We start from the raw sequence: 21,479 nt of genomic DNA, 5'->3' as shown, positions 1-21,479 counted from the left end.
GACTCTATGTATGTTTGTATGTGTGTCTCTATGGGACCGTATGTGTTATACATACAAAATATTTCACTTAGGAGGACTTTGTAAAAAGGTAACTTTTGGTCTGTAGTGCAGTGTTAAGCTCATTAATAATTTAGAAACATTAAGGTCAATTCTGTTTTTCCTACTATAGAAGCGAAAGGAAGATAGACAGTCTCTTCTTTTTTCACTATTTGACTAATAGAAGAACTCAATCCTTTTCTAGACAGCCAAGAAGAAATGGGGGAAGCCATCCTAATTCCCTGCAGAAAAAAATGTGCTTCTCTGGAAGGGAGCCACAGCTGGAGCCCAGCAAAGGGAACCACTCAAATGTGCAGGCACCCGCCCCATCCACTTTCAGGGAAATGCTCCAAAATTCTGCAGGAGAGAAACAGCCCAGAATCAGAGCTACTGATTTCAGCATGCTGTTCTTTTGCCATAGCAGGTATCTGAATAGCATACACAGTGTCCCATATTAGCAGCAAACTAAATATAAGCCATCTGCTTTTAAACCAATAGAATGCCAACGAGAAGCCAGTCTTTCCAGAGTCTATGTTCTTTCAGAAATTGATGGACAGGGGGGCACCTGAGCCAATAGAGAGTCATTATTCCTCTGAGTTCATCAGGGGAGAGAATTGCCTCACTGCAAAAATGCTCCAAGGAGCGCCAAGACATAGACCAGTGCCAAAGTGTCAGACCCAGTGTGCCTCCGTTCGCCCATCTGCGATACTTTCCCTACTTGCCTCACAAATTATCTCTGAGGTTTAAACATGATAAAATATGTAAAAAGTGGTCTGAAAGTATCAGACTCTAAGTGTGTGCTTGATGACTTTGCTCTGCACATACTCTGAAATGTAATTATCTATGACTTTGATTACACATAGGTATCAATAAGACTGAAGCTAGATTTGCTTAATTTGTTTTATTCGGGATCATACAGAGTTATTCAAAGGTCAAAGTTAATAAATGTGTATCATTATAGTGATAGATAGATAGATAATTAGGCCAATTTAGAAAATGTTTTTACTTAAAAAAATCAATTCATTCAGGAATTAAATGTTGCTGCTTATTTTGAATTACCTACATGTTATCATTCTCTTTCTAGCTGTGTTCTGAGGCACATGTTACTTTAGAAACTGTCACTGGGGGTGAGGGAGAGGTCCCAAGAAAGCGGGCCTCCTGATACCCCCCTCAAACACTAACCAGAGCAGCCACTCTTTTTATCTACTCAAAATATAGAGGCCCTGAATAACATTTTATTTGAAGAAAGGAATCTGATCCTAGAATTAAAACTCTGAAAATAATTTTCCTACATAATAAATTCTATAAAAATGAAAAATGTGATTTTAAAAAATTATATGAGGCTATCTTGGGCTAATATTACCTTTCAAAAAATGATGACTGTGCAATCAATGGTATAAATATTGGTGTTTACCCAGACATCCTGTTCTCAGAACTAACGTCCCTTATTCTTTCCCCTCTCCTCAATGGCATCATATTCAGAAAAGAAATCTTTATCTCTATATACATTTCTCGAATGTATAAAACAAAAATGCAGATGGGATTACTCATATGGGAATTATTTCTGAATGATGTCAGCAATAAAGTACCATAATTCTCAATAAGGAAACAGAGCCAAATGAACTCTAATTTAGAGGCCAAAATTATTCTTCTCAAAACCTCATTAATCTTTAATGCCATTTCATTAATAATTTTATCAATATGTAATATATATATATCATTTTAGTTTAATATTGGCTTAATACCTGTCTTACACTTAGATTTGGATAGATATAAATTATAAAACTAGCAAAAAGGAACACCTGGCAAGAAAATAATAACAAGCAGGCCTGACAAATAGTATGTAGTAAACACGAACTTGTTTAAAAAAACTAATTAGCCACCTATTTTAAGGTTATAACCCTGAACATTTGCATAATAATGTTAAATTTAATATCTGTACACTTCCACATTATTCTCTGAGTTAAAGGTACAGTATATCAGTTTTTAAAAACATTCAGAATCCTGTTACACTAACTTGTGACATTTCAGATGATTTCGAGGAACATTCCTTAAAAAAAAGGAAAAAAAGTCCAGAATTGATAAAACTCTTCCTATGCCTTTAAACTCTATAGACTTCATACATGTTCACAAAGAAAACCTTTCAATAATTTTTCAAACGCAGGTGTGCAAATTACTCCTGAAATAGACAGGAGTCATATTTTCAGTATCCCCTGAACCACTGTTAAACCCACCCTATAGCACTTTTCAGCTCATAAAAGTTTTATGAGCTGGAAAGTTCCTTCAGATTTTGTTTAACTGCTAACTACAGTTGCCCTCTAGCAATAGCACCCTAAGTTGCTATTAAGATCCATTGGAACAAATATAACATAAACATGTCCTGCATAGCATGTTTTGTTTCATAATAGTAAAACTTTTTTCTAAAAAATCAAGATTTATATGACTTGCTGAGTGCAGCAAAAAAATTATGAATGCCTTGGTTTAGTGTAGCATGTGTGGTATTTTTGCTTACTTGAATATACAGTATGTGTAGAGTTCAATTTTATGTTTATGAATAGATTTATATAAATTTGTACATGCACCAAGGATTTTCCAGTTTGGAAAAATGTGCCTTAATACATAAAAAGGTTGGTTTTCCAGGCATATATGTATTTTTCCTTATTAATGTACACCTGTCCTAAAACTCATTAATTTAACATCTGCTTAAGGGTTTGCCCTTGTCAAAATGAAAAATCCTTGAAAAATTAAGCTTCTCATAGGAAACAAATGAGTATAAGTAAAGCAGTTGGATCTGAGTCAACCTCATTGTCTTATCAAGACAATAAACAGTGTTTTTATTCTTAAGGAGAATGGCATATATAAAGCACACAAAAAAGCCAGATAGATGAGGGGGCCGGGGTGGTGGGAAGGAGAGAGAGATGGAGGGAGGGAACTAGATAGAGACGTGTCCTATCCTCACCCGAGACCCCGCCCCACTCACTGGAAACCGGTGCCGAAGGAGATAACCAAGTATTCCCTTTCCACAGAGTTTTCTGACCCATTGTTATAAATGCTGAACAAAAATTAGTTTGAAGGGAAATCATGGTCACATGTTTTCAAAGTGGAAGAAAGAGGAGGAAACACCTAGTTGTGTTTCCCAGACCCAGCTGAATTAAGTTGACAATTCAGATAAAAATACACGCTTTGTATAAATGGGTTCTGAGTTAGGTTACTCAGACCCTCCATTTCAAGTAACCATTTATAAACTTAGATTTTTTTTTCCCTGATGACTGCCAATTCTTCCACGGAGATTGACTTTCACTTTTTCCATTTTGTAATTTGATCACCCTCACCTGAACGCACAGTTTCCCATTTAGAAGAATTTTTAAATGCAGAACATTTTTTTACAGTTTTCTATATCATTTGATTCAATATAGTATCTACACTAACAAGAGAGTAATCTAAATTGGGAAAAACTTCTGTATAGTTAGTCATTCAAGTATTTCTTTTTAATTCTCAAATTAAGCGTTCACAGTAATCCCTATGCTTCTCTTCAATTCTTTCTTTTTCACAGTAATATCTTCTTGTCACTTTTCCAACCCTACTAACAGGAATCCTCATTCCCACTACTTGGCAGCTCGCCTTCTCTCTCCAACTCCAGCTCCAAGAGGCGGAAGAGGAATGTAAGAGAGAAGAAATATGTTATGGTTTCCAAGAAACAGCATTATTAGCAGGAAAATAATGCTCCAATCCTGGTCTCGTTCAACGGTATTGGGAAGTGGAGATTAACGTCAATATTCTGGGAGTGTATTCTCTTCTCTACCGTTCACTGCCCCACACGAACTTTTACACTGAGAAAGTTCTGGATGATAGAAGCCAAGTTACCATCTAACAGCACTGGAAGCCAGCTGACTTGACATTAGAGCCACCTGTGTTCCCAACAGGTGCACCCCTGAGCGGGCTAATGAGGGTGGCATCCCTCTTAAGAAAAACGACACCTTGAGGGGTATAGCCCAACATTAAGAGAGAAAACCTGCTCAAGATCATTCTTCTAGCCTGACTTCTCAGAGCCAGGTCAAGGAAAAAATGAGTATTTATTCCTTTAATCCACATATTAAAACTAAAACACAGCAACTTAACTAAAATCAATGATCTTAACTTCTAAATTAAAAAAAGACAAACAAAGCTGAATAGATCTATTGAATTGCATACACTATGTATTCGCAATTCAGCTTACCGAATTTAGAAGATACAGGGGACTGACCTTTAGGAAGGAATAAGTTATGTTTGACGATAAAAATTGCAAGTATTAGTCAACGTAAAGAAACAGCTTTTAAGAATTTTGCCAGAGAGATATATAAAATATTTGAACAGAAGAGAAGGCACTGTGAATATTCCTAGGGATAAAATAACTAAATCATAAAATAAATAAAATTACAGCCTGGTTTTTAGGGAACAGAGGTAATGCTGACATATCCACTTTCTGAAATTATATTTGACACAATAGATGACACCATTTCCTAGAACTGAGCTAGACTGTATTTGTTCTAAATATGTAAAGCCTCATTAAAATACCCAAGGACAACGGCTTGAAAGTATGTTGAACTTTCTTTAAAATAACATTTAAACTACAGACCCACATTACCCACCCTAAACGTTGTATAATAAACCTGCAAATCATGGAAGAGAAAACCCAAAACAAACCTTTAGATGTCTTTTTATCAGCCCTAGGGATATGCAATACGGTTTTAGCTGTCCACAGTGTAAGTACTGAAGGTTAATAGTTAAAGACCAATGGAATGTTAACACAGTCTAGTACTACACTTGAGTAGTAACACATGGCAAGACACTGAAATTAAAACATTTTGTTCTGCATGTTCTGAAGTGATGTAACAGTGATGATTTGGTTATATTAGATGACAAAGCAGGGCTTCTTATGACTTTTTAAATAAAATAATATCTAACATTCTTCCAAATTGTTTAACATATTCTTCCAATTCTTGTACAAATACATGAAGCTAAAACAGAATTTTTTTCACATTCCAGTTATCTTCTAATGGCAGCATTTGGCATGTTGATATTTTTTTTCCAAAAGTAATTTTCAAGATAAAATGCTGGTTGCTTTGACTGGTATGTCTAGAAAGCAAAGACTTACCTGTCTTGTTTTCTCTGACCTCTATAATATAAACATTTATGTCAGGGTGGAATTTTGTCCCTGCTGAGGGTTCTGGAGTGGAAAGTGCCTGTGGTCTGAAGGCTTCTTTGCCTTCCACAGTGGGTGGTCTTGTTGGCTGTGTGGCGGAAGGAGTACTTGAAGTTGTGAAATATTCTCTATCAATATCTGTTTCTGTTTCCTTGGCTACAATATCCTCAAGGGTAGTGGGAGGAACACGAGATGTTGATTCTCCAATGATTACCATGTCACTGGTTGTTTCTTCATCAGGTTCTCTGTCAATGAGAGGCAGCTTCTCAGTAGATGCTGAAGATGTGTGAAGTCTGTCTACTGAACTGAAAGCAGTAGTGATATCACTTGGAACCGTGGCTTTAATTGTTGAAAATTCTGGGAGTTCTGTGGCCTTGGGCTTTTCGAATAATCCTGAGCCTAAATCAATAAAATCTAGGGATGTTTTCTCTCTTTTCTCAGTAGTGGTTTCTTCTATAAGCTGGGTAACACCGGTGCTAAAAGGTGATACAAATCCCCTTGGACTGGTACCTTCTGTTTCATATTTTTGTTCAGGCCCTGGGCTTAAAGATACTTTTGGCCCCATGCTTGGTATTAGTGTTACCACTCCATCTGTTTTTGCTTTGGGCTCAGTGACAGCACCAGGTGGATAAGACATACTCTGCTCAATTTTTCCAGTTGGAGTTGTTTCTAAAACTGGGACTCTCTCAGAACCTATCACAAATCTGTCTTCAAAGACTGTGTATGCTGACCCATCACCCTCTTGTTCATCCAAGGGTGTTGTTGTCTCCTTGGCTGTGTCAGCTGTAGAACTGGGAGGAGGAACTGGTTTCTCCGGAGTCTCTTCTTTCCATGGAAACTCTTCCTGAGTTGTTTCCTGTGTAATTTCTGTTGTTGTTCTTATAGTTTCAGGATAAATAGTAGCCTCAAAGTGAGCCTGATCAATGACATGTATGTCTTGAGAGGGTTCACCTAGAACTTCACCTTCTGACGGAATGGAAGGTACCAACACTCCCCATTCTGCCTTGGGAATTACAGAAAGAGGAATGGTATGGGAAGTGTCTACATAAGTAGTAGGTTCCTGGGTGCTACTATAATTAAAAAATGCCGATCCTTCCACATCTGAAGTGTGTGTAAACTGGGGCACAGTAAATACAGGCTTAGAGACATCCATATCTTCTCCTTCATCCAAAGCACTTCCCTCTATGGTTGCATGAACAACTCGGCCTTCCGTGCTTGTGATAGGAGAAACTCTTTCTTCAGTCGTAGAATCTCTCAAAGTTGACTTTTCTGTGATGCCAATTGATGTAGTTGGCCGAAATCTAACTGTGAATTTTTTGTGGTCTGTTGTGTCTTCCTCAGTAAACTCCTCTAATGGCTTTTGAGTACTATCTGGGATACGAGCGAATTCATCTCTTCCATCTTCAGTAAAACCTGGGATTTCTTTACCCTTTCCACTCACTCCCGTAGTGGTGAGTAAGGCAGGGGGCAATTTTGGAGAGCCTGCATGTTCTGTGGACCCTAAAGGCTTTGATGCTGTATTATCTTCATCCAATGACCATTTTGATACAGTAATCACCTCCACATTTAAAGTGCTTTGGGTCAAATGCACTCTTGTAATACCCTCATCATACTTTGTGGTATCTTGATAGCCATCTGTTTCTAATCCATTTGGAGTTGTCGTAAAGTCTTTCTCCACATCTGTTGCCTCTGCCGGTGCCACACTTAGCTTTGTTGTTGTCAGTGCTGGGGAATCAAAAGATTTGGTCATTCCCACTGAATACTCTGTATGATGAATTTGCTCTGAAGAAGCTGTAGGGAACTTCATTCCAGAGAAGCCTTCTTCCTCTATTTTTCCTATAAATGAATCTTCGGTGATCTTTTCCTGTATTTCATCATCTGTATAAGTAACTGTTCTCATCTCTGGTCTTAGTGTTTCTGTTCTTTCTCTTCCTGTTTGTGGAGAGGGATAAATAACTGTGGATGTTCCCTCAACTAATCTTTTATCACCAGAATAAGGAAACAATTCTACTTCAGTATGATGCTGTGATGGGAAAGGTGTGGTGGACATATACTGGTCAAGAAAATCTTCAGTTATCCTACCATTAGTTTGTTTCTCTTCCCAGTGGTCCATGGATGACCCATCACTGTCGGGCATAGTTACAGGTGAAAAAATCGTCGGTGCTGAGACTGACTCCACCTCCTCTAGTTGAGTGCGGGTGGTGTCTTCTGAAGTCTTTGACACTGTTATGACCTCAGGTATTTGGCTAAAGACCGAGGTACTCTGACCAGATCTAACTGTAGATGTTCTGTCTTCACCATCATTTTCTCCCAAGGTGAACCCATAGTGGCTTGTGGTCACTGATTCAGAGACTGTGCTTACTGCTCTCTTTTTAGTTTTGGATTCCGGGGTCATTGTTGTAGATACAAATGGCATTTCAGGTACAGTGAATTCCTTGGAAGGAATGTGCTTTGAGATTTCCATTGATGTTACCAAGGGACCCACTTCTATTTGTTCAACTTGTGTAACTGACTCTCGTATTTGTATATCTTCCTTGACACCATCCCATGAATCAGTAGCATGATGGAAGATGACAGTTGTACTTTGGGGCATTTCCTCCTTAATTTCAGATATGTCTGGCTTTCCAAGAGGTCCTGAAGCAGAAGGTGAGTAATAGTCCATATCCCAAGGCTTCTTAGTACTCCCGTCAGGCGCGGGTGATTCCGTGGCTATTCTGTGTGTGATAGTTAGAGGTTGAACTGTGGCTTTCTGTTCAAAATTGGCTATATTTCCCACAGGAGGGAACTTTGTTGTAATGACAGGTAATTCGGTGATTAAAGGGACGATTGGTGTAGTTCTGTCGGGTCCCGTTTGTAGTTCTTCCGATAAAGTGAGTGAGGCAGTTTCTGCAAGCATATTCAGTTCGATGGTTGTAGCCTCTGATATATTCTGTTTAGCTAGAAAAATAATTTCAAAGAGTTGATTAGACAAGTCACTAATAAAAACTTGTACATCCAGTGTGTTTGTTAAGTGCTGTTGTGTACTTTGGGGTGACCCCAAAGTGTTTTCTGATGGAGAGGAGTCTAAAAACTATACTTAAATTAATCCGAAGACAGACAATTGAACATTTAATCATCACAAATTGATCACTTGTTTTATACTGAAAGGGTTAACACTGCTTTTACCCATAGGTATGAATGACTGTTCTTGGCTAAGGGAAGTGAATACTATGTAGTTTTAAGATAAGGAGAAGTTAAACATAAATAAATAAATAAATGCAGAGTTTGGAAACAGTAGGTATGTTATTTATCAGAAACTACCGCAGCAACTTGAAGTCTAGTAGGAGGACTTAGTGCTACTATTCTGGAGGCTTCTGTCTCTAGCTACATGATGTCTCTGGGGAGAGGGAGTGCCTCAGATTGCAGAACAACAAAAAAGCCACATCAAATGTACCCGAGTTACATATCAGTGATTACATTGTCCATAATGTGGAGGCTTTCATAAAAACAGGATATTAACACCACTATTCACTTGATCCCAGGTGTTGGACATTTGTCTTCATATTCCTTTCAAGTCTGCAGAGTAGCCTTGTTTATAATAAATAATAAAATGCCTCTGGCCGAGGCTGCTTGGCATTTGTTGTAGTTCTACCTCTTGTTCTATGTTCTACCTATTATGTTTGTAACTCTTAAGGGTCTTGGTTCCAGCCTTACTTTTAGCAGGAAATGCAAACATAGAACAGGAAGTAAAGTACCCACATGATATATTTTAGCTCTGTAATTACAAATCACTGGAAACAACCCTGAGCATCAGAAAGAATGGGCTCAGGCAATAAAAAGTAACATGTCATCATAAAATGCTACATTATAATGCCTCCAGATTTACAGAGAATGGCCTGGCCTGTTTAAAGAAATTTAAGTTGTGTATAAAAGTGACAGTGTTGTAGATAAGATTCCATCTCAACATAAAGAAAATGCAGCAGCTTAGCACATAAAGATTTTGTTATTTTTTTTTTAAATTCAGATTTTCAAAAATCAAAAACTGATTGCCACTAGACTTAGAAGGAACTGATCTGAGGAAATCTGTAGTCATTGTTTTGCTACATCCTGTATGATTTAAAACTAGTTGTATGGGTAATGTCTGTTCCCCTGATAAAAGTTGTAATATCTGTAGTATCTGTAATATCTTGTGGCTTACTCTTAATAATCCCCAAACCAGAGTCGTTGGAAAACAAAACTGGATACTTTTGAGCTCCAGCTACTCCATCAAAACTTAATGATATTAGGGCACTGAAACTGCTCTGTATGATACTAGAATGGCAAATACATGTCATTATATATTTGTCCGAACTCAGAATGTACAACACGAAGAGTGAACCCTAGTGTAAACTATGGACTTCGAGTGATTATGTTGTGTCCACGTGGGTTCCTCAGTTGTAACAAACATACCACTCTGATGCGGGATGTTGATAATGGGGGTGGCTGCGCGTGAATGGGGGCAGGGAATATATGGGAAATCTCTGCATCTTCTCCTCAATTTTACTGTGAACCTAAAACTGCTCTAATAAATAAAGTCTATTTTAAAAATTTAATGATAAAATGATGTGATTTTGCTGTAAATCAGACTTGAGCTGTAACAGATTCCTATTTTTTGTCTGGTATGAGCTGTTATTAGCTGTGGTCATTCCCCAGACCATTTTAAAGCCCAGATTCATCAATTTTATAACAAAAACTTGGTGGCCATTTCATTATGATGTAGTTAAAAATTCTTTAGTCTGCCACTTTTTATCCCTTTGTATTAAAACAAAACTAAACAACAGAACAAAAAAGAATCGGACTCTTCAAAAACATGTTAAATAACTTTTTTTTCCCTTTTTTTAAAGAAAGCTTTTTCTGCATTCATTTCCTGGAAGAAGCTTTTGTTATTTTGATTGACATGAACAACTTAAGGAACCTAAGTGAGGTTGACTATTTTTCTTTTCATTCAATTCTCTATCCTCTGAAATTCCATAACTGTTACCTCATTTAACTGCCAAATATCATGTTTGTTTTATAACTGCATTCTTTGGGGAAACAGTAAAATGTACATACAGAGAAAGTTCCCATGGAAACATAATATAAACACTTAGCACACTGCACATTAGAGAAAATTTAATCATATTATTATTAGCAGCAACAAAAAAGCTAATTTTGCTTTTTCCCTCTGAGTAGTTCCATAGCTGATGAAATTCACTTAAAAGGAGGTGATAACTGTGATAGGGCCAAAAGAGGGCCTGTGAATCAGGTCTTCCTATGCTCCAACCCAAGTTCTACGTTAGCAACTTTCCACAGTGCTATGAAAATACTTTTATAGCGTTTTAAAGATGAAGGACTCAGATTTCAAAAACTACGTAACTGTCTGTCATTATCAATTATTACTGAACTGTTTGGTGTTGCCTTCCTCTAGGCCTGGAACACAGTAATATGACAGTAGTATGTCTCAGAGAATCTCCTTTACAAAGCTAGGATCTATGTGACTTTGTTTTCAAAAACAAGGGTTTTCAATAATTTGGGAGCCCTGTTTAAAAGTCTGCTTATAATTAAGTTGATTAATTCTAGTATTTGGAATGGAAAACCTCAGACTTCCTTTTGGGGTTGGGTTGCTTTTTCATCAACTTAACAGCTGATTTCCATCACAACTCAGTATATCTGAGCATCTGCGCCATTTGCTTCAACCATTCCAAAACAAAGGAACTAACTTTAAAAAACACAAATATCTACAAAGAAATATCTTAAGAATAAATGCCAGTGTATTAATGATGACTATTACAAAGGTGAAAGCACAACTCCAGATTATTCTAAAAGTGTCTCTCCAGAAGGAGGATTCACATGGAGAAATTTTTGCCCTGGAAAACTACCAGTGTCCCTTCAACTTCATTATCGAGGAAGCCAACAGAAAGCAGCAGGATTCTTTTCCCACAACAGCTCCCTTCCAACATTTGCAGCTGTCTGCCACACAGATGTTTCACATCACTGTACTTTATGGTATTTTATATCCTATGGACTATCTTCTCCAGTGCTTCTGTTGTGAGACATGAGGCAGATTTTCCTAATAAAAGATAAAAACCCTATTAGCAGCATGATGGTCGATTTAACTTATACCCATACTGCCTACATTATAGGGAAATCACTGGATATTCAATAAGTTGATTCCAGGTTCATGGTTGCGGAAAGAGTAAAGTTTGGAACAATGAGATTAGAATTCAAATTAATTTTTAAAGTTTTACGAGTGATTGAATGCTAACCAATTCAAATTCAATAAACAGAGACATTTAAAAAATACCAATTTGGGAAGGATAAGTTTTGACACCTATGGTCAGATTATGATCTAGGGCACAAAAAATATAACATATTGACCATAGGTTAGAAGGGCAGGTCAATTGTAAAAATGAACAAATATATAAGAAAGATAGCATAGGAAGTGGTGGGTACTTATTTAGCCTTCTCTATACCACTATCTCTAGCTCCAAGTTTAATCCAACAGAGGGATGTGAAAAACAATGAGGGTTCAAAGCAAGATGGCATAGGTGATTAGAGGCCTCGAAATTAAAATTTCAGAACAAGGAAATTGTTTCAACTGAGAGAGACACTGAGGGACAACCGAACAGTTGTTTTCAATAGTAGAAAGGCTGTTATTTAGATTTTGGTCTCCAACTTAAGAAGGAAAGATGGACTCAAATTCTAATGCGAAGGATTTAGATAATTGGAAAAATAGGATATTGGAATGGGTTTTCTAGGAAACATTCCCTATCTCCTTCTCCTGGAGATCTTTAATAATATTAAATGAGAGGTTATTATGGGTCTTCAATAGTTTTGATTCACTTAAATTTGGGAAGTATGGATGATCCTTCAAAGCCCTGCATAACTCTATTTCATAGAACTTGCTTAACCCTGAGGTCAAAGAAAAATGAAAAGTGCACAATTTAATCATCAAAGGGAAAGGTACAGGAAAACTTTATTTCACAAGGATATTAATTTACTTGTTTTTCAAATCTATTTGACAAGAACAGATTCTAATTATATTTATCATCAGCCATTGTTAATGTTCTATTCAGTGATTTTAGAAGGAAAAGGGAATTATATAGCAAAGTGAGATTTGGTATTGTTTATTCACCATGAAGTGGCCTTAAAAACACTTTCTACATTCGGTAAAAGCAAACAAGAAAAATATGGTTATATTTCTAAATTCTTCTACTTAACCAGCCAGCGGTACATCTCTGAAATCACTTTTGGAATTGTCCTTAAGGCCATAACTCTTACCAACTTAAACTCCATAAATTTAGTCACTACTCAGCTATGTGGGCAACTGGACAGCAGGCAAGTCATTTTGAGAATATTTTTCAAAGTAAAAAAGTGTATATTTTAAAAGAATCTTTGAAAAATGAATTGGAAATTTGGGGAGGCTGTTGGCATTGTGTGTGGTTTAAGGAAGGCTTTTATGTATGACTAAACTTTCTTAAACTTTTATATGCTGAATAAATTTTGAGTATGGTAGAGTCTTACAGAAGAACTAAATAAGAATCTAGCCTTTAGCTTAGGTGGGGAGAAAAATGAAAATTTGAATCCATTATATTTGCCAGTTATGTATTTCTAAGTTATATAGATTCAAATGAATTAGGGAGAAAAAAAATGGACCTAAACTTTCAAATTTTATTCATATTTTATATAGATTTTTAGTAGGTGGTTATTTTATTTGAATCTAACTACATTGTTATTTTGTACATTCATGTGAATTCCTTATTTAAATAAATCATTTAAAACCCATCAGGATGAATTCTTTGCGGCTACAGACAGGCTTTGGTTTAAATTTGTTCTCAAGGAGAACAAAAATGTTTAAAAGTTTTCTAGTGCCAGGTTTGTAAAGCACAAGAAAATAAAATCAAACAAGGTAGTCATGCTGGATAATTCAACTCCTTCCTTAATTTAACCTCTCTAACCCACGTGTCCCCATCCCCTCTCCAACACACACACACAGATTTGATTTTCTTCCTTAATCACATCAGTCACTTAGTGAAAAATTGATTTTAAAGCTTGAACTACTTGAAAATATACCTATAACCCATTATGGGTATATGGCTTAAAGGAATGATATCTTTCTACTTCTTTCTACTTCTAGGGATAAGGTTTTGTCATTATTGTTGATGTTTGTTTGTTTTCCTAAAAATGATTAAGAATTTTTCTGTAGTTTCAGGGCCTAGGAACAAAAACTAATATCTTCAATGGCTTTTCATGGCCAGCATGTATCACACTGATACACAACACGTGGCTTTAACACTCAGAAAGTTGAGTTTACAGGAAGAGATCCAAACAGAAGTATCTTAGCTGGGAAATAGCAGTATGTGAAATCATACCTTTCTGTTGCACAAACATCTATTCTCCTGACTACTCAGACATCCCAGTTCTGTGTCTTTTTGGTTGATGAAGAATGTCTGTATATTTCACTTCAGAAACCAATTACAAAATAAGTTAGTGTATTTTCTACTCATTTCAGTTACAGTTGACCCTCCATATCCATGGGTTCCACATCCGAGGATTCAACCAACTTCTGATTAAAAAAAATAAAAAGTTCCAAAAACTCCAGAAAGTTCCAAAAAGCAAGACATGAAATTGTTATGTGCCAGCAACTATTTACATAGTTGGTATTATATACTATTACATAGTATAGGTATTATAAGTAATCTAGAGATGATTTAAAGTATACAGGAGGGTGTGTGTAGGTTATATGCAATTATTACTGTATATAAGGGACTTGAGCATCTGCGGATTTTGGTATTCCCAAGGTCCTGGAACCAATCTCCCATGGATACCAAGGGATGACTGTATGTATCGCTATTACAATATATATTGGAAACTTAGTAAAAAGTTCTCACTGTATTTCAATATAACGTGGCTCTATCTTGAACATACTCAAGGTCACCAAAAATTCTAGGAGATATTTGTTTTGCTGGCACAATATAGATCCTACTAAATATCACAGTGAGACTCTGGATTACTTGCTTGTTTAATTAAGCATTCTACAAGCACTATAGCATGTGACTACTAGTGCTAAAATAATTTAAGGACATCTGAAGAATTAAAATAATTATATCATGAATGTTGAGAAACCTTACTTAAAATCCATTTTAAGTAGTAAGCCTGACTGAAGATAGCCTGTTTATGTTAGAGCTTGCAAAAAACATATACTGTACTTCAACGTGATACTAGAGAATTAAGCATTTGAAGGCACATATTTCCATTATTTGAAATAAAATGAGATAAAATATGATTTTTATTTATAGCATGGTTCATTTTTAGGTATTATCCACGTCAGCTCCAAGTACTCACCTGCAATAACTGAAATTTAAATCCTCCGCCATTTAAAAGAAAGGGTGACAGCAAACAAAGACGAAATAAACAGAATTCAAGGATTCAACTCGGCCACAGCTGGTCCCAGCATTATAGCGTCAACAATCTAATTGCATTGAAGGACTGCAATTAATGTAAAATAAGTACGCAGAAACATGTTCTATGGTTCTAAGTGCAATGCATCACGGTTAAGGCCTTCACCTGACATTTCCTCATCCTCTCTAAAAACACCATTTGTCAAACTTCTTGTTTTAACCGTATCACTGCTGTTGCATTTCCTTGTTTTTGAAAGTCACTGAACTGTTTGCATTCCGTGCACACACTGCAAGACATGGAATCATTCCAATGGCTCGTTGAACATCAATTGCATGGCTTCGAAGTATTTTTTTAAAAATCTGTAATGTTTAAAAAGGTACCAAACACTTACGTTTAAAGCAGTAGGCATCAAATCTGCTATCAGGGAGAGGGAAGCCTGTCTGGTTCTCAAAACGATACAGGGTTCTCACCCCAAGCAAACCACCTCCACACTGCGCCCTGGCCACAGTCACAGGGTGGCGAACGCTGGCGTCCGACAGCCACCCGTAATCACACTGGTCAAAGCCGCTCCTCCACGCCGCTTGGATCTCCCCCACTGTCGCCAGGCGGGCATCTCGGTTTTCACACTCTTCTCCAGCTTCCTCAAAGGTGAATTTATTGGGAGCAGTGATGTGGAACACATCACCTGCAATAAGAAGAGGAAAAAGGGTCTAAATTTTACTATTCAGTCCCTTTCTGTTTATGGGAGATGGGGAAAAGCACGTAATTCTTTTTTTCATGGCAAGGTAGCAGCTTCTATACTTTAAAGCAGAAAACTCAGTGTTACCTCATTTTGTTATTATTAGTGTATGATAAGAAATAACACAATAAAAAAAGAGAACACACGCCAGAAAAGTTTCGTTTTATATATATTCCCATAGGCCGTAGAAGCAGTCATTTGATAATAAAGTTACAATCAATTCTTAAAAATGAACAAACTTTTCCAACTGTTTCTTTGGTTTACCAGCCAGGAAACGGGTTTTCTCTTGAATGAAAAAGGTTGTGATGTACTTATTAACATTGCATGCTGGAAAGAGGAAGTTGCGTTGAAATGTCACTGAGGTTATTTTTCTTCGTCTACCCTAAAATCAAATAGTAATTATCTGACTCTCTCATCTATCTCTACCATCAAAATGGATTAACTCCCATCAAAGCAAACAACAAAACAAGAAGACCTCCAGGGTTTGAAGAGGGGGGAAGGGAAAGAGGCAGAATGGAATGCTGTTTCCTGCCTTCCTGTCCTAGGCACAGGGCTGCCTTGATAGTTATGCAGGTCATGGCCTGCACTTGGGCAGGGCTGAGAGTGTATGGGGGCCAGTATCCCATTCAACCAGCCAAAGGTACCAAAGCCTCCCTGGAGGAAGGGGCACCCTTTTTCTGCTTGCTCTGCCCAGGGTGGATACCTTTTGCAATCTGTCTGCCCAGAAGGGGCGCCCTTTGCGGTTCTCACAAAGTTACTGTATGTGCTAGCAGGGGCTCTAACTAGGTTGGAGAGACTCTTACATTTGCTTATTGATGAACAAAGAAAGGCAGAACATTTACTTTGTTCATCGCCAGGCTCAATTAGACCCAATTCGTATGTTCATTATCACTTAACATGTCACAATAAAGTATTCTGGAAATGCCAGAGAGTTTGTTAAATTGGAATTTTACTTGGGTAACTAACATAACAACTTGCTGAAATAAATGCAATGTGAATTAAATGATGCTTTTTACACATGAGCACATAAGTGGCTAAAGGAGACAGAATTAGAGAATACCTAAGCAAATATAGCAGGCGGGAGGAGGAGTATAAAATGAGGTAGAGATGAAGCTAAAATATTGATAGCCCATTATTACAGCAGCTGTGGGTCCTGTTTCTATCTCACTGAGGCCACTGTCTGATTCTATGAGACATTAGACAGCTGGGATGCAGAGCTCTCATGATTTGTATCTTCACCTAACTAAATCCATATGTAACAAGGGATTGTTTAAAATGAGTAGAGCCATTACTCTCTGTGCGTGTGTCCTAGCTTTGTAACACAAGAAAAATCAGTCAGGGGAAAAAGGCCAAACCACCCATATCAGCTCTTCTCACTGCAAATCTAAAAATGCTACCAACGAAACTAGGCCAAATCCCAATAAGAGCTATTTGAAGAAGAGAAAGAAAAATGACTTTCACCTGACTGAAAAAAGCAAGGTAGAGGTGAGAATGGGTTTTTGTCCTTAATTATCTAGGCTGGCAAAGGACAGTAATCTCAAATCCAAAAATATACTATAAGAACAAAGATTCCCCCTCCCCATTCCTAGAATGTCTCCCTTCCCGCTAAGTTTTAAAAGCTTAAGGGTCACAGGACCAGTTGCATAGTATGTACTTAATAATTTGTTAAATGAATGGCATTTCAAGTTCTTGTTCAGAAACAAGAGGCCCTTTTTCTTCCATCCTTCCCAAGCAGCACATTAAAGAGGACTAACTCTGCTGCAGAGCTTTGGGTAGCTGCTGTCTGAGACAGGCGATTCACTCACCTATGGATTTGGCTCAAAGCAACCTGGGGAAAGGCAGACAGAGAGACTGCGTCACCCCAAGCAGCCTCAGCAGCCCCGTTCACCTCAACATTACACTTGCATTTGGCCTGAAAGGAATGTAAGTGTGAAAGAGGGCAGCAGACCAGCACGCTTCCTTCCAAGGTGGAACACTTGGATTTGTTATTACAGCTGCAATATCAGTTTTGTTGCCTTCGTTTTCTGCATTGTGAGGTACTTCTACAATGAGGCAAGAGTACTGTTCCTTTTCAGTAACAAGAGTGATCAGCCAACCAGAGCAGGGCAGAGAAATAAATATAATTAACTGAGTAAAACTCTGCTTCTCCGAACAGCAATTTTAGTCCATATGATGGAAGAAATCAACTTCTCCAAACACAGCCATACCAAAGGGCTAACGAAGAAAAATGACGGCATGATTTTCTGGGTAACTGGTTTCCCTGTTTTAAATAGCAAACATGTTTGGGGTATTAAAGGAAAGAAAGGCTTCAGTAGGTGCTGGCAGGTTAAAAAGAGAGTACCCTTATTATTATTAAATCAATAAAGAACTACTTATAGAACTTTTCATATAAAAACTCTTGTTAAATCTGACTTTATATCAAAACAGTGATTTAATTCACTTGTTTGGAGGATACAATTTCCATCTATCCAATCACCAAAAAATAATGATTTTACTTGTTTAACTAAATTCTGTCATCCCCAAGGCCACCTATTTTCCTTTTCACTTATATGTAAAATTTTATCAAACATTGCAAATAAAATTTTAAAAGCTTATTGAAAGAGTTATCACCATTGGGTTTCATGTAACTCAGATGAAAAAAGGAAGATTTAACTGGCATTAATTGAGTTTACCCTAAGGTGAGAATCAAACCAATTCATCTCTAAAGAGAATGTGTGGCCTGTCATCATATATGTCATAATTGCTGTTTCATTTCAAAATAATGAGAAAAGGAAAAGAAAAACATTTACTTTAACTCTGTTCCCCCCCCAAAAAAGTCTAAGCCCTCCTAAGTCATAACTGTTTAACATAAACATTACCTTGTCCACTTCAAAAATCTAATGATATAGTGAAGCATCCATACTATGGAATTCTCTTACTGAGTCTTAAAGCTTTTAGAATTGACACTCAATCTCTACCAAAAGCAATACGTTGAATGTCTAAACTTTGCCCTTCCTATGTTTCAACCTCAAATTATTAAGGCCAGACATCTCCTACTTTTCTCAAATATGCCAGAATATCCTGGCATCAGTTTCATACTAAAACCAAAACCAGAAAGAAAAAATAAAAAGTGAATTAATAGGTAATAAACAGATAGCAATAACTGAACTATTTCATATTACTGTGTCCTTGATTTCTAAGACATCTATTTTTACATTTTATTGACAAAACTAAAATAACCACCTGTCAAGTACTTTTTGATTCATTAGTTGCCTGGTTTTAAATAGATAATCCTTTGACATTATATATTTTTTATCTAACATAATACAAATGTAAGGAGATCTGCTGTTTAAGTCAGAATTAACCTGTTAAAAGCTTATTGTTGAAGATGTGGATTGGGAAGGTTATTAACTTATGGTCCAAGTCTTAAGAATATAATTTCCAAAAATGTCTTCTACAGAAAACTGGTGATCCCTGAGACATGAGTAGGTATTCCGAAGAAAAGAGGTTTCGTGGACATTGGCATTTAGGAAACAAATACAAGTCATCTGACAGGTCTTCGTTTCTGTAAGACTTCTCAGAGTAGTTAATATTATAGTATTTATTTGGGAGTCCCCACAAAGAAGTTAGGATTTTTAAGCCATTTGACCAGAGTAATCTCCTTTTCTCATAGAAGACTAATTAACAGTCCATGGATCTGTTTCATGGGATAGTTTGGAAAACACTGCTCTAGAGACATGTATGTTTCAATCAGGAAAAGGAATCTCAATTGAGCCATAACAAAGATAACTTAGTATTAAGTTTCTGGTAGCCTATGAGTTAACCTGCTCGAGATAGAAGCAGACTGCGTAGACCAGGTAATCAGACAGAGTCAAAGCAGGAGCCAAAAAACAAAGCAAAGGGCATATGAAGTCCATTGTCTCCCAGGGGTGTATCAGAGACTGCAAGGGAGCAAAGGAATCTGGCGCAGAGCAGGGACCCTGATAAAGTGTCCAAGACCATATTTAAGCTGAACACAGAAGTGTCTCATTTCTTAAAAAGAAGCTTTTGCAAAAAGTCAAGCAAGGTAGAGCAGACAAAAGTAGCAGTCTTTCTTCTTAGTCACTAACTGTAGGCGCAAGTCTTTCAATCCCATATCCCATAGAAAAATGCAGGCTTTAGGCTAAACACTGTCTACTTTTACACTGAGAAAAGCAGTCAAGATGTTAAGATTTTCAAAGATTTTATTGATCTACTCTCAGTTTAAAAATCTATAGTCAGGAATTATTTATAGGTCAAATTATATGTTCAAAACTCTAACATCAGTCATTCATAGCATTAATGACATTAGACAGAAATTAAGTTCGGGCTAGTAACAGGAATGTAAACCTAGGCTTGGTCCAAAATGAATGACCATATGAGGATATACCAAGAGATAAGAGGCAAAAGATTAGAGATAAAATCTAAAGTCCAGAGGCAAAGCCAAACCAGGAACCAAAGGAACAGAGAAAGAGAAAGCAAACATGGGAAATCAAGCAAAGCAACTCAGTGCATTTGCTTAGCTTCTCTCTCTCTCCAACAGGACTTCACTGGTCAGGTTGTATAAGTTCCTACCCTGAGGGTATCTTAAAGGCACCTTTTGGCCTCTGATGTAAGTAATAAAAGTTCCTTCTGAATTTTATCACAGTATCACCTTAAGAGTGAGAGGAGAGAGCAAAGCCTTCCTTGAGGGAGAAAACGCCTGTTATTAGCGTCGGACAAGGCTGTGTTCTAGCTCTACTCTTGAATACTGTGATGGAACAATTGAATGTATTTTAGCTTTACTGGATATATGCCTTCCTGGAAGACAAGCATCACTTTTGTAAGTTAACAAGGAGTCTACTATTCAGTTCCAGAAGTTGCCTCATCAAAGCAGGTACATCTGTAGGACATTTATTATCAAATTTGTAACAAGAATACAGATTTGAAACATGTTTCTAAATGTTATCTATCTATGAGATAATTGTATCTCTCATAGATTATTATAGATAATAAATAATTATCTATGATATAATATAATTAAATAATAAAAATTATCTATCAATTTTTCTCTGATTAAGGAGAGCAAATAAAATGTCAGGAAAGAAATACACAAAATATCCTTTATACACAAAACGATGCATGACTTAAGGTAAAATGCCAAGTTAACTTAAGTTGTTGTAAGTAAGAATTTACTGACATGTATACATATATATTTGCATTAGTACACACATAAACTATAATGCAGAACAGAGGATTTCACACACAGGATAATTTGCACGTTCATGTGGAAAACATATATAACCTCTAATTTTCCAAAATTTCAAGTTAAATGATCTGGCTTTGAATTATTCCTGTTATTCCAACTTTCCAGGGATCTCCTAGAAGAAACTGGAAGACATTGCTGGTGAGACTTTAATATGTGGTGACATTCTACAAACTAAACTCGTCTTAATCATAGGAATTAACATCATCAGAAATATTAAGAAAAAAATACTTAAATTTGACAAGTAACTGCTAAAAGACTCCCTGGAAAGTGGACCATGCATGTTATTTTTCCACACTTCTGATTGCTAAATGGAAAAGCTATTTCTTAGCAGACTTTAAAATGACACATACTAAAATGGCAAGCAATGATGAAAACAAATCAAAACATTAAGATGACCTACACTGTTCAAAAGCTAGACTTTACACTCAGGAGTATCTCAGAAAAATTATGAAAGAGCCTGGGTCCAGAGCAAAGATAAGATAGGATATTTTTCTTCCACTGAAAATTCCCTGAGATCACCAAGGTGAAACGGGGAATTGGCATCAGCAGATCACAGATAATTATTCAATTCTTTCCTGGACTGCAGCTGATGGGCCGCTGTCTGTGATAGTCAAAGCTGATATATCACCACAATTATCTAGATGCGTCTATTTTCTGGGTAGTGTGATCAATGTTTATGTTTATTCTGTTTATTTGTGCTCATAACCTTTCTATCCTGAACTGTCTGGTCTGAAAATCAATTCTTATAAACTAATCATGAGTCCCTTTGCCCATTTGAGAACAGAACTTCTTGATTTTTTGCTCACTGTAAGGAAGTTCAAGATTTGTGATTGTTACTACATTTCGTTCCTATTTGGATCAAAATGGTATATGAGTAA

The 21,479-nt window shown here is 36.8% G+C and overlaps 1 protein-coding gene across 3 annotated transcripts in view; it reads right to left on the bottom strand.

Moving 5' to 3' along the window:
- The window catches only part of VCAN (versican), a 112,117-nt gene that overhangs the window by 55,032 nt on the left and 35,606 nt on the right, over positions 1 to 21,479 (bottom strand). For 2 of the 3 annotated variants that reach the window (XM_068535608.1, XM_068535609.1), the window contains exons 6-7: positions 15,009 to 15,302; positions 5,171 to 8,155 (exon numbers count right to left, since the gene is read on the bottom strand). In XM_068535608.1, coding sequence (XP_068391709.1) covers positions 5,171 to 8,155; positions 15,009 to 15,302 — 3,279 coding nt within the window. The remainder of the gene's footprint in view (positions 1 to 5,170; positions 8,156 to 15,008; positions 15,303 to 21,479) is intronic. The other variant, XM_068535610.1, reaches the window with a different exon arrangement.

This window comes from Eschrichtius robustus, chromosome 2, assembly GCF_028021215.1.
Source record: "Eschrichtius robustus isolate mEscRob2 chromosome 2, mEscRob2.pri, whole genome shotgun sequence".
Taxonomy (NCBI): Eukaryota; Metazoa; Chordata; class Mammalia; order Artiodactyla; family Eschrichtiidae; genus Eschrichtius; species Eschrichtius robustus.
Note: the sequence above shows the minus strand (reverse complement) of the source record. Positions and strands in the feature narration are given on the sequence as shown.